The sequence below is a fragment of the Prunus persica genome, chromosome G8, assembly GCF_000346465.2.
Source record: "Prunus persica cultivar Lovell chromosome G8, Prunus_persica_NCBIv2, whole genome shotgun sequence".
Lineage (NCBI taxonomy): Eukaryota > Viridiplantae > Streptophyta > Magnoliopsida > Rosales > Rosaceae > Prunus > Prunus persica.
This window is the reverse complement of record NC_034016.1, coordinates 19,746,112-19,759,385: the sequence shown is the minus strand read 5'-3', so window position 1 is coordinate 19,759,385 and position 13,274 is coordinate 19,746,112. Positions and strand designations below refer to the sequence as shown.

The 13,274-nt window shown below is 39.1% G+C and overlaps 4 protein-coding genes across 4 annotated transcripts; 1 reads left to right on the top strand and 3 right to left on the bottom strand.

Moving 5' to 3' along the window:
- Positions 432-2,081, top strand: LOC18766859 (photosystem II reaction center PSB28 protein, chloroplastic). The gene is made up of 2 exons (XM_007201327.2): positions 432-718; positions 1,314-2,081. The coding sequence occupies exons 1-2, from the start codon at positions 646-648 to the stop codon at positions 1,781-1,783; spliced, it is 543 nt and encodes a 180-aa protein (XP_007201389.1). The 5' UTR covers positions 432-645; the 3' UTR covers positions 1,784-2,081.
- LOC18766706 (subtilisin-like protease SBT1.2) lies at positions 1,972-5,484 on the bottom strand. Its single transcript, XM_007201739.2, has one exon. It carries the CDS (start codon positions 4,862-4,864, stop codon positions 2,561-2,563), a length of 2,304 nt encoding a protein of 767 aa, XP_007201801.1. The 5' UTR covers positions 4,865-5,484; the 3' UTR covers positions 1,972-2,560.
- Positions 6,652-9,596, bottom strand: LOC18768431 (xyloglucan galactosyltransferase MUR3). Its single transcript, XM_007199691.2, has 2 exons — positions 9,486-9,596; positions 6,652-9,332 (listed from the first exon to the last, which is right to left on the bottom strand). The coding sequence occupies exon 2, from the start codon at positions 8,895-8,897 to the stop codon at positions 7,002-7,004; it is 1,896 nt and encodes a 631-aa protein (XP_007199753.1). The 5' UTR covers positions 8,898-9,332; positions 9,486-9,596; the 3' UTR covers positions 6,652-7,001.
- On the bottom strand, positions 12,372-13,220 carry LOC18767553. The gene has a single exon (XM_007200097.2). The coding sequence runs from the start codon at positions 12,941-12,943 to the stop codon at positions 12,551-12,553; it is 393 nt and encodes a 130-aa protein (XP_007200159.1). The 5' UTR covers positions 12,944-13,220; the 3' UTR covers positions 12,372-12,550.

Genomic DNA, 13,274 nt, shown 5'->3' with positions numbered 1-13,274 from the left:
CAGAACAGTGAGTCCACTCCTTTATATCTCAATTTTGATCCCCTTCATATAAATGAGATTAATTTAAAGTGGTTTAAACGATCATTTGTAAAAATTAAAAATATAATATAAATTTAAAAAAAAAAAAAAAAAAGGGAGAACACACACATTATTCTCAAAAGTCAAAACCAACCAAAGACCATGCATTGACAATTTTACATGCAAAAATCCAAAAACAAAGAGCCCAAGAAATTGAGCTAAACTGTATAGAACTTGTAATATTGGGCTGTTTGGTTGTGACCCAACCCAGCATGGCTCAACTGGTGCCAGACAATTATTGGACTTAGACCCAAAGAAGCAGAAGATGCCACGTGTCGGGTTGTAGAAATTTGCCCGGTATTCATGGGCCATGATGCAGAGTCACAACAACACACCAGAATGTAGCAAGTAGCAAGTTGCAAGTGCCAATCTCTCTCTCTCTCTCTCTTCAGTATATCCATCCACCAATCCTTTGAAAAGCTGAGAACGTACTGAGAGTGAATGGCTGTCCTTGTTACACACCACTCTATCCCCAAACCACAATTATACTTTCCTTTTTAACACTCTTCGAGTCTTTAGTATATCTTCTTCTCTTTCTCTCTGTGTCTCTCTTTCTGTGCCTGTGCAATGGCAACCCTGCAGTCACTTGCATTCTCCTCTCCAGTCTCACACTGTCTGCAGCAACCACGCCTTCATTCTGGTACTCTTTGTGGCTTCTTTTCTGCATGTGGTGTTGTTTAATTTCAAGCAATACACTTTACTGTGGTGAATGGTTTGATTTTTTTGGTCATAATTTGACTTAGTGCATTAAGGTTTCTGGGAAATTATAGATGAAGGGACAAATGGGGTGAAATGGTTTCATGGGTTTGTTTAAAGTTTCAAACTTTGTGTCAGTTTTGGAAGTTTCTAAGTTGATGAGCTTGCTAGTGTAGGAATGTATAATAAGGGTCAATTGGATATCAATTTTTTATGATTCTTATCAATTGACACACTAAAAGCGTTATTGGGTTTATCTTGCTACCTTTTTTTGTATGTTTTCATAAACCAAATTTATATTGCTAAACCATTCAGTTCAAACGAAATTACTAAATACATACTCAGTTCTGTGTTTTCTATATCAAAGCTCAACATTTGAATTCAGGTGTGTCATCTCCACCTTTCCCAAACCTTAGAGACCATTAGGGCTCCTCATGTACTTAATGAGAGAGAATTATTGATAAAAGTTAAAACTGAGACATGGATTCTGAAACATAGCCATAATACTAGCATAGATGATATGTGTTCTGATTGTGTAGGCTTGTTATCTTGGACTGTCCATAGAAGTGCAAAGTCCACGTTCAATGGTCAATCTTTGCACGTGTCTCGTCCCCAATGGGCGCCAATAAGACGGTGTACTCAAGCATCTAGATCTATTACAATGATGGTCAAACCAAAAATTCAGTTTATCCAAGGAACTGATGAACAGACAATACCAGATGTGAGGCTAACTAAATCAAAAGATGGTACAAATGGCGTGGCTATATTCAAGTTTGAGCAACCTTCTGTTTTTGACTCCTCTGGTGAATTTGGTGACATCACTGGATTTTACATGATTGATGAAGAAGGTGTTCTTCAATCAGTTGATGTCAATGCCAAATTTGTCAATGGAAAGCCTGCAGGAATTGAAGCAAAGTATACGATGCGGACTCCGAGAGATTGGGACAGATTCATGAGATTCATGGAACGCTATGCTAATGATAATGGCTTGCAATTCATCAAAAAATGAGGCAATGTATATCCTTATCTGTTGTCTTTCTCCTCCCTGTCATCTCCTCCATGTTGGCTTTCTTCAAAGTCAAATGAAACTCGGGAATCTTATTAGTCCACACATGTAGTTTAATGCAAGTACAGCGTGGTCCCTTCTGATTCAACCAATTTTTCTGTTCTTATTGAGATTTATGTCAGTATTATGTATTTTGAGTTATAGAGGTGAGAAAGATTGTGTTTCAAAGCCTTATTTCTTTTAATTACTCTGTTGTGATTTGAAGAAATGATACGATGGTGACAGATTAAACAATTCAGTCTATGAAGGTGCAGACTTGTTAAGGCATTGATAACCTTGTAAGTTTGTATCTATATCTGCCTCGGATTTCATATTGTATTGGAAATTTCTTAACATGTTCTGCTCAATTGAGGACATAGGTGATAGAAAACAGGATCAGTATACTAGATAATGAGATTTATAAATGTAAATTCATTTGACTAAAAGGAGGGTAACATGAATCTTTATCACTGCAGAAACATTTTAAGTAGAAAAAGTTCATAGTCCAAAGACTCCAAGCAGGATAGAAGACTAGTAGTTAATACAATAATAGCCTCTGCCTTTATCAGATGATAAAAGGGCATAGCTTGTGTCTCGAGTTTTATACCCCACAAAGCCAGGATAAATATTCAACCTTAAATCTCATAAATGTGAATCCAATGAGTCAATAACAATGGATTTTTTGATTTCTAGAGTAGAGCTACCATGACCACTCTGGTGCCATGATTGCAATCAGCCCCGTTACTTCCAAGTCACCGAGAACGGGCTTTTAACCCTGTTCAAGCTATTCTTAGAATTGACCCATGTCAACTGCCCTTGTGCAAAGCTCATTTTTGCTGTTCCTGCTCTCTTCCTTGATATAAACCATACCCTGTAACTCAAACTCTGATTGATGTCTGTGAATATTAACCTTTGAGGCTTAACTTTTACTTTAACTTCCTTAGGCGCCATTAGTTCCAGCGAGTAAATGGAATTAGGACTTCCCACATTTGTTACTCGTCGTTTGATCATTTTACTTCTCATGCCATGTTTGAAAGTTACTGAAATGGAGGGGTAATTGAGGTTGAAACCCCTGTTCATCTGCAGGATTTCACGGCAGCTAACGTTCCTGTGAGTGATAGTTAGAATTTCTGATTTTGTGTATCCAAGACTGCATAAATGAGTGACATACTCCTCTGGCCTGATGTCATAAATCAACCCCGGGTCAATGGCTCTTTCAGGGTTTACATGTCCAGCACCAATTGCAAAAACTCCGGCTGGTTTGTCTCCATCCATTATCGGTTTTCCTGAACGATCAGTTACCTCAGCAGTTGTCATAACAGCAGATTTAATTGCCGCAGGGCTCCATTTGGGATGAGCTGAGCGTAGAAGAGCAGCAATTCCACTGGCATGAGGACAGGCCATTGAAGTCCCCGACATGATAGTGAAATTTACTCTCCTAGAATCTTCTGGAAGGCCAGTGGGACCTAAGTTTTGAGGCCAAGCAGCAATGATGTTGACCCCTGGAGCAATCACATCTGGTTTGAGGATTGAAGGGTTAGAATAACTCGGTCCTCTAGCTGAGAACTGAGCTACTGCTGGTGCCCTGGATTTTCCTATAACTGTGCCTCCAAATACAATTCTAGCTGTTGGTCTCCTTGTTGAGTTTATGTAAGCCTTCAAGTGAACTGACTCTTTGAAGCCAATCAGAGTTGCAGGCAAGAGGTGGACATCAACAGAGTTCTCCTCTAGGTTTATCTCTGTATTTGCCAAAATCATTGCAGCTCCTCCAGCTTCCTTCACCACTTCACCTTTCTCCGCCCTTCCATTGACACCTCGGTCACAAACCACTATTTTGCCGCGGACTATTGCTCTTGGGAGAGACCCTCTGAAGCAATATTCACTTCCACTATTCTCACCGGTCACATAAACCAGTTCAAGCGCTTTCCCAGCTCTCATAAGATGGTTTCCTGGGTACATGGATTCTCCATAGAGGTATTTTCCATTCCCCATTTGAACTATGCCGGGAAATCTTCGGTCTAGTGTGCTGGCACCAATGGTAGCAATCCAAGGAGCTTCGTTGGCAACTGAGCTTTGAATTGGACCACCGTTGCCTGCTGCACATACAACTGAAATTCCATGCTCCACTGCACGAAAACTGCCAATTGCAATGCTGTCATCAAAAAGTGGAATGGGGAAGCCACCTAGAGAGAGGGAGAGAATGTCTACTCCATCTCTAATTGCAACATCCATTGCAGCAAGGATATCAGAGCTATAACATCCATTAAGCCAGCAGACTTTGTACACTGCTACATGTGCGCCGGGAGCCATTCCTCGAGCCACACCAGCTGCATTGCCAAAAACACTTGCCATTCCGACAGAAGCACCCCCAGCTGTTGATGATGTATGTGTTCCATGCCCATGGGAATCACGCGGTGACACATACTCATGACCAGCATCTGGTGAGTATGATGACACTGAAGCTACGCGATGACCTTCAGTGAAGAACCTGGCACCAATGAGTTTCTTGTTACAATTCGAAGAATTGAAGTTTTGCCCTTCTTGGCAAATCCCTCTCCACTTTCTGGGAACTGGTGGCATCCCACGATCGTTGAAGCTTGGACTCTCGGGCCAAACTCCTGTATCAAGCACCCCAATGATCGTGCCTCGACCAAATGCAGACTTGTGCCAAGCACCATCACTTGAAGCAGTGTTAAGCCCCAAGAACTTGTATGAATAAGTTGTGTGGATTTGGAGGCGGTGGTCAGGCCTAATTGCAATGACATCAGGCAGCATTTGCAAGGACGCAAGCTCAGATTCAGACAGCTGAGCAGCAAAGCCTTCCATGGCAGAATGGTAAGAGTAGAGAAGCCGAGAAGAAGCGTCTTCTTCAGATGACATGGTTTGTTGAAGAAATGAGAGATGCCAACTAGGCTTAGTAGCAAAAGAAGAGCTGGTCACACCTTGTGGGTGGAGCTGAACAATGTAAGTCTGGAGAGTGTTTGCATGAAGGCAAACCGAGCAAAGGAAGAGAATGGAAACGAAAAGATGGGTTTTGAAATCCATGGTAGAAAGTTAAGATGACAACAATGGAGCTTAGGCTGCAAATGTGCATGATTTGGAGGAAGAAGTCTGGGGTATTTGAAGGAGTTGGGGAGATGAGATCAATTGAGAACAGGGTTTTGGGTTTGGGAGGCATTTTCTCTCTGAGCTGAGAGAGAGAGCTCTGAGTTGAAATACAAAACTCGTGAAATTTAAGAGCTCTACATCACGAGGATCCTTGGTAGTGCTGAAGAGCTTGAGCTAAAGCTTTCACGGGAATTTATGGTTAAGCTTTAATTCATTTACTACCAAAGGCAGTTATGTTTTTACAAAAATTCTATGAATCTTCGTTTCTCAATTTGGTGTTTGAATTTCACTTGGCTTTTTGTTGTACTAACCTAAAGAGCATAGATGTTGGCATCATTAAATGCTGATCTCTATCTCGTGCTGCTCTGCATTTATCCACACGCTCTCTCTCTCTCTCTCTCTCTCTCTCTCTCTCTCTCTCTCTCTCTCTCTCTCTGTGGATTTGCTCTCCATGGCTCCCTCCGCCGCATGCAGCTTGTGCATTACTGCCACCCTATTTTTACGAAAAAAATTTGACGCCATCACGTCACATTTTGTTAGTAATTCACTGGTTATAATATAATTTATGGGTATGTAATGGATTTATAAAATTATACTATAGAGTAAAATGATAATATTACATAACAGATGGTGATGCTGAAAATATTCTCTTAATTCTTACGATTTCCATTATCAAATTAAACAAACAAAATACTCCTTATGACCCTTTTTTAAGTAAAAAAGAAATTACAATGAGGATTGACGTATCAAATTACTTTACATTAAACATAGAAGGGAAGATTGAAAAACCAAATCGCAGTATTAGAGAAAGTGTCTGAAGCGCATTCAGGACCATATTTGGGTGTTACAATATGAACATATTCTCAGCAATTTTTTTATATATTTTAAATATCTCCAAAGAGTTGCATGTGATGAACATAAAAATAAATTACTTACTAAGTTGGAGTGATTAACTCTAATTTGTAGTTTGTCTATCATACTAATGGACCGTTGCATTCAAACGATACTAACTCGATTATCATATTGAAATTAAATTACCGTTTATATCTAAATTGGGATCAAAATCGAATTAAGAGTGGCCCAATCAAAAGGCCCAAACTCAATTTTAGCGGCAAAATTGTCGGGGAGAGAGCATGAGTCGCATAAAAGGAATGTTTTTGAATATATACACACGGAAGACAGAAACCTAATAAGAAAATTGCTGCTAGAGCTGTGGGGCTTGCATCAAACTGAGGAATGCCCTAAGAAAGCCAGACAAAATTATCATTGTTTTTCATGTAAGAGGGAGAAGCTGCCCTTCGGACCAAAAACTCAAAGAAATTTTTGGGACTTGGAGAAGATGGAGTTTGCATGCATAGAATAGAACAGAGAAATATAAATTCTGAAAGAGATGATGGGTTTGGTTGTTTGTCAATGTTGAACATCCTTAGCTTTGTATCAGCTTAACTTTGGTAAAACCTGTGTTAAACATCTCTTCATGCTCAGCTCTTTTCACAGTTGTTTTCAATTTCTTTACAGTCAATTGAATCATATATGGAAAGGGTAAAGAAAGTCATACACAATTTGGTAAAACCTGTGATCCTAAAAAGTAGCTCAACTTTGGCAAAGATAACAGATTTGCTAAATTTTGTGCAGAAGATTAAGCTTATGGTATCACAGCTCTCCTGTATCAGATAAAATGAACTTTATGTGGGCGACATCATACTTGAATTTAGTTCGTATGATAACATAAAGGACTAATAATTACTCATTTTTATTTCCTGTAAGATGATAAGAACATGAAAGCTTGGCTAGACTACATGACAAAGAATAACTACCAAAAATTACACAATGCAGAAAGTATAAATATCGTATAGGAAAAATGCACTAGAAGCAGAAACTATTTGTATGTTTTGGATTTGAACAAGAATGTGGGTCTCTGGATATCTTGATGGTGAGTTCTGTGATGAGTGTTCATGACAAGGAACCAGCAAGAGCCCATACCTGCCCGAACACAATGCAGGAAGGCACATAGGCTAATCTGTTGTCTTCATGCATTAGCCATTGGTGGATTGGATTCCTTATTGCTGTGCTGTTACCTGCCCGATGATTGATGTTGTCGTTGTTCATTATGCCAAGAATTTTTCGCAGCTTCAGCAGATGTCCCACCAGAATCTCCCTCGCCATCCTTTGGCTTCGAGAAGAAAGGATCCCATTCATGAGGTCCTACCTCACGTTGCCCCTCCTCCAACAAAGCATACTTCCAACTGTTTTCCTCAATAAAGTTATCATCTGTACGACCTTCAAGGATGTCCATCCTCAACTTTGTAACTTTGTTAATAATTGCTTGTACAGAAACATCAAAGGCATCTTTAAAAACCCCCAACTTAGAGCGGGGATCAGCATATACCAGACTTGGAATAAGTTTAATAACTTCCTCCCTCATTTTCTTCACCTGCTCGGGAGGAATTCTTCTTAGCGTTTCCTCAATGCTAACGTTCCTCTTACGAATGTCATTTTCTGGGATGAACACTGAATACTTTGTATAATCTTTTGGGAGATGCCAAGTATATTGTGTGTATGCGGACCCAGGATGGAAGAAGACAGGTATGCAACCAGCCAACATTGAATCAAAAGCAGATCTCCGTGTGTACGAATCGCCCTGTGGTTGCAGGCAGAAAAGGGAGCTCTGAAACATCTGCATTATACTGCTTGGAGAATGACACTTGCTTTCCCCAAAATCACATTCCAACAGCTTGCCAACCTTTGAATTCCTGCATTGATCAATGATCTGCCCCCTAATCGACTTGGGATTGCCAGGACGTGGGGCACCAGCAAAAGAGAAAAGCCAATCACGCTTTAATCTTCTCATGCGCTCCTGCCAGATGAAAACATCAGCATCTTTAGCTGGATGGAAGTATGTGGGATATGGAATACCAAAATCATTAGCATTCCATGGGCTAGATTCGACCACAAGCATGGACATATTCTTAGCAGCTGGTAAAAAGAGAAGCTTGTTACCCCAATCTGAATCTTCCTCTGACAGTCTCCTAAAATCCCATGTTATCCTTCCTGCAACAAGAAAATGGTCTTTGCCACCCATAATGCCCCATTCTGGCCTCTTCATAAGCCAATCAACCAGATCGAGAGAAGCCGCATCCCTCCTTGATGTATTGAATCCCCAAAGGTACCGGGCAATGTCAAACCCGGCGTAAAAGGGAACAAATATAGCTGCTGCGACAGATGAATCATTTGTCAAGCACTCATATTGCTTCATCCGATTGCTAAATATGACGTCCACGGCAAACTGATTCGTGGCATACCAACCCGTATCCCCGAACACCCCCTCAGCATTCTCAAGTGGAGGACCAAGTCCTGCATTAGTTGTGAACTTGCACATGTTTGTCCAAAGGCTTAAACTCCTACACTCCTTCAGCATATCCTCATTAAACCTCGGGGGAAGGTCATGCACATAAATATATCTCCCACCACATGGATCATTCTTGTTTTCAGCAGTTCTCAATGCTTTCATGAACGGATATTTCTCCGCTTCATGAATCTGGATGGCTTTTGCAGGGGACTCCGTTTGATGAGCAGCTGGGGCTACAACGGTAGGGGTTGATTCTGTGTTTTGGTTGTCCACCTGATGATCATCGGTTAGACGGATAGGTGCCGATACAGTGTTTTGGTTGTCCATCTGATGATCACTGGTTACATGGATAGGTTTCGATTCAGTGTTTTGGTTTTCTTTCTGAGGATCACTAGTTACACGGGTAGGCTTCAATTCTGTGTAAACAGGACCGGCTTGTAACTGTAATTTGACAGATTGATCTACGGTACTACCTCCAAGCACAACAAAATGGAAGTACAACAGTAACATCCAGAAGAACACAGATAATGAGGCCAAGAAACAGATTCTTGTATTCTGACTCTTTCCTGTCCCCTTCTCCATTTGCTCGGATGGTACACTGGTCGGAGAGCGGCGTCTCATTGGATTCAAACTCCAATCAATCAAGCAAGCATCGAATTCCCATTCAAATTGAAATCCCGAATCCCCTCAATCAATCACCAAATTCACACACAAAACCCAAATCCCAAATCCCAAATCCCATATCAACTCAAGCAATCACCAAATTCACACACAAACCCAAATGCAGAACCCTCCACCCCAATACTTACACCAACAAGACTATACCAAAACAAAAACCCTGACCCTTTTTCTGAACACACAAATGTGAGCTTATATTCAGCTCCCAAATACAAAAGAAAGATTCTTTTTTTCTGTTTTCACAGCTCCAACTGAAATAGAGATTTCAGGAACAAATATTTAGCTACAGATGTACCTGGACTAACTAAAATTGACCAAATCTAGAAGAACCCAGATTTGAATTCCACGAATCAGGAGGAATGACCGAGTTGGTTCCATCTGTTAAATTACAAAAAATTAAAATTTAAAAAAAAAATTCAGTTACAGGTTGTCTTGGAGTTAAAGATACAAAATTGACAAACTTTTAAACATGAAAAAGATAAAAGTCGAAGAAAGGAATGCCAACTAGTGAATTAAGAGAAAGAGACTTACAGAGGTTTTGATTTGCCGAGAAAGATCGAGAATTTTATGCAACTTTGTGCTGAGGCAGAGAGAGAGATGAGAGTATATAATATGACTATGAGCTCGCAAGTCGGAGAGTCCAGATATGAAAAGCTGGCGCACGTTAGCAGCGTAAGCCGGGTGTTGTGTCATGTCGGTAGCCGGTAGGATTTCGCCGCGTGGCATGATGGGAAAGACGTGTCGCGTTGAGGAAGGTGATGTCATTCCTCGTCCCTCAAATTGCGTTGCATGAAGTTGAAAATCCCACGCTTTTTTTGGCACCTTCAAATCCAACTCTTGTTTTTTATTAAAATAAAACTCTTTTTTGGTTGAGTGAGAAATGTTAATTTGGACACGTGGAGGTCAGTGAGTGGGTGGAACAGGTGAGTCTCAAAATGTTAGGGTATGCAAGAGGAGACTTATACGAAGATGGTAACCACAAATGACACTAAGAATAAGAATACATGGAATCTTGTCATTCTTGAGAGATGATGAATAAGAAAATTTTAGAAAAAATCAATGTTTCCGAATTTGATATTTTAGGCCCCATCATAAATTCATAATTGCAGGAGCAACTTTAATCTTATTAGTAAAGTAATTTTGAACAATCATCTCATTTGCTAATCATAGTTGATTTTCAATAAGGAAAATGACATAAAACGTGCCTGTCAATACCTATTGATGTAGAGAGAGAGAGAGAGAGAGAGAGAGAGAGAGAGAGCAACCAATTTCTTGATGGAAAATGAAATTAGGTAGTGTATATTTTCGTGTGATTTCATCTAGTTAGCTTTTGTAATGGTTAAAAACGCATTATGACTCATAAAAGTGCTTTATAAAGAAGTATATATTACGTTTCTTCATAAAGTACTTAACATTTTGATAAAATATTTGACCTTTTTCTAGTAAAAATGTCTATAAAGAAAGCACTTACGAGTATTTGGTAAAAATAAAATAATTATAAAAAAAAAACACTTATGATGAGTACAAGTGCGTCTTACAAAAGTACTTTCAATCCAAGTTCTTAATTTACAATCTATCAGATTGTTTGCAAAACTCGACTTCCAAGTGAAGAGAGAGTGATGTAGCGAAGATGGCGCTGTCTCGAGGCGTGGAATCATGCAACCATGGTTGTCCCAAACAACCCTTTTTCTCCTGCATCTGCATGTGACTGGTGACTGGGAGGGGCAGGATCCATCTAATGAGGAAGCTTAATTGGATTTTCTTAAGCAAATCATGGCATTACTCTCTATCCCTACACTGCCCCTGCCCAATCAAGGAAAAGGCTCATGCATGGTAAATTTCCACTTTGCCCTAAAAATATCTATTTTATTTACTGCCTTCTTTACTCTAATGATTTTTAGATGCTCAACACAAGTAGGGTTCTATAAATATTATACATATATATATATATCATAAAAGATATTTTATGATTGCATTTATAATTTAGCCAAAAAAAACACTAGTTAATAGTTACAAAAAGTCAATATAAACTAGCCACAAAAGAACCATTATAATAATGGAGCCATCTAACATCAAAATCAAGACAATCTGGTGCGCCTCCACTAATGATCACGCAGGATCGAAGAAACTTTGGCATAGACATCCCTCAACTAATATTGCAAACTTAGAATAATAAAAAAGAGATAAAACTTGAAAAAAAAAAAACAAGCCATGACAATACAAATAAAACTCTCACAAAGGAGATGTAAAAAGCTCTTACAAAAGGAAATGTGAAAACTACACAAAGAGTCTCTACAACTTATTTTAAACATAAAGAAATCACAAAAAGGATGGTGGTGGAAATCCGATGCCAAAACACAGGTGGAGATCCGACGTTGAGACACAGCCTCTTGTGATGGCTGGATGAAAATCATAACAAAACGAAGACAAATAGGGAAAATCATTTGTTAGTAAAAGGAGGGAGAAAAAAAAAGATATGAAAGGAAGAACACTGACTTTCTCCCCTCAAAATGAAAACCGCTTTAGAATGGTTTTTTTTTAAAGAAAAGTCACATACGCAATGTGGTTAGGTGGTTACTTTTTGTTTTCTTGCTTATTATACCTATGTGTTTCATTTTTAGCAATGAACATGGTGACATTGGTCTAGGGATGCACAATTGTTGGGAGTTGCGAAAGGGTAAAGGAATTCACAATTATGACAATGATACCAACAAATAATTGAGGACAACTTTTTCTAATTAGTTTGGTCATTAAATAGGATTTTAATCGGAGCTCGATTCGAATTTAATTGGTTATAAAATTATTTCTTGTTACTTAATTAATTACTTTTTTAAAGGTGGGATATCCTTTTAATCATACCATCATAACCCATAAGCATGATTCTCCATTTCTACTATAAATTAATCACATAATTAAATTGTTATTGGCCTAAGATACAAGGACTAGTGGTGGAGCACAATTTTTCTCACCAGAGACAAGAAAAGGACTGCTGGGTTGAAGTGACAAAATGTGCTTCATACATACAATAAAATTATTCTCCTTTGTCCTCAAGTGTATATGTAGGTAGGTGGTGAGGTCCATTATTTATTTATTCAAGCAGCCATAGGCTAGCGTTAAGCCTGCAATTACATCACAGCATGTAAGGAAGCTCCTGTGTACTTTGTGCTGGAGGTTGGGCGTCATAATTTTAATATGCATGAGAGAGTGGGCAACCACTATACATCTCTGTGAGTCTAACCACACAACACAAGGGATCTTTGTGTACGGTTTGTGATCGTCTTCATGGATCTAAATATCTGGACCAGGGAGAGAGAGAGAGCACAAGTTTCTTTTCTAGAGCTGAAATCTTGCCAAGTGATCCACTTACATAAATAAATGATCTCACTTACATAGACAAATGATCTCATATGAGTTTTACTTAACGTTTACGAAAGTTTTCTTATATTATTATAAGAGAAGAGATAAGACTCACATATGTAGATAAGTGATGTTTGGATAAGTTTCACTTCACAAATAGTTATATTTTCTGCTCTGCGAAATCTGTTGTTTTGTTTTGTCGTCAAAAGAACAAAAAAGTTGGCATACAAATCCCAATTTCATGGGCATAACAATGCAAGGAACAAGATGAATGGGAAAAATACAAATAAAAAAATGGGACAAGACCCTAGCTGCTGCTTCGAAGCAGATGGGCCTTCCTTTTTCTTTCTCCTTCTCCTTCTGTTCATCTTGTTTCTTCTAAAAGACTTACCCAACTTCACGTCTCCAAAGAACAAGTGAACTCCTGGATCCTTCATTTTCACACAACTCCCATCCAGAAACGAATTGTTAGCTCCCTGAACATTGCTGTTTATATAAATGTTGATGCAGCAACAATCACCGGAGTGCGTCTCAGCTCCGGTGCCTGGCCGTATGAAAAATGCTGCCCCGGTGTTCTTTCCTTGTAAGTTGATGCGTTCAAAGAAGTCGTCATGGCCTGCATTTGGCTCCATAATGTGTTTGATGAGTCAATTTGGCTCCATCAAGCTTCTTTTCTTCGGACTATAGTTCCAAATCATGCTTCTTGCTTCCTTGCTTGCATCATGAGTTTGGCATAAAGACTTTGCAAGAAAAGCAAATATTCTTGTTGAACGACGACTTTAAGCCAAACTAGCATTTTAGGAAGTAAATTGTATTTGCCTCCTCAGTTAGAATAGTGTTGCATTTCCATCTCAGAAGTTGGTCGTCGTTGATTTTTCTTTTCTTATAATATTATTTCTTGTTTTATTATGCATGGAGTGTTTTTGATATCATCAGGATGCAAAGAAAACTATAAAATATAGA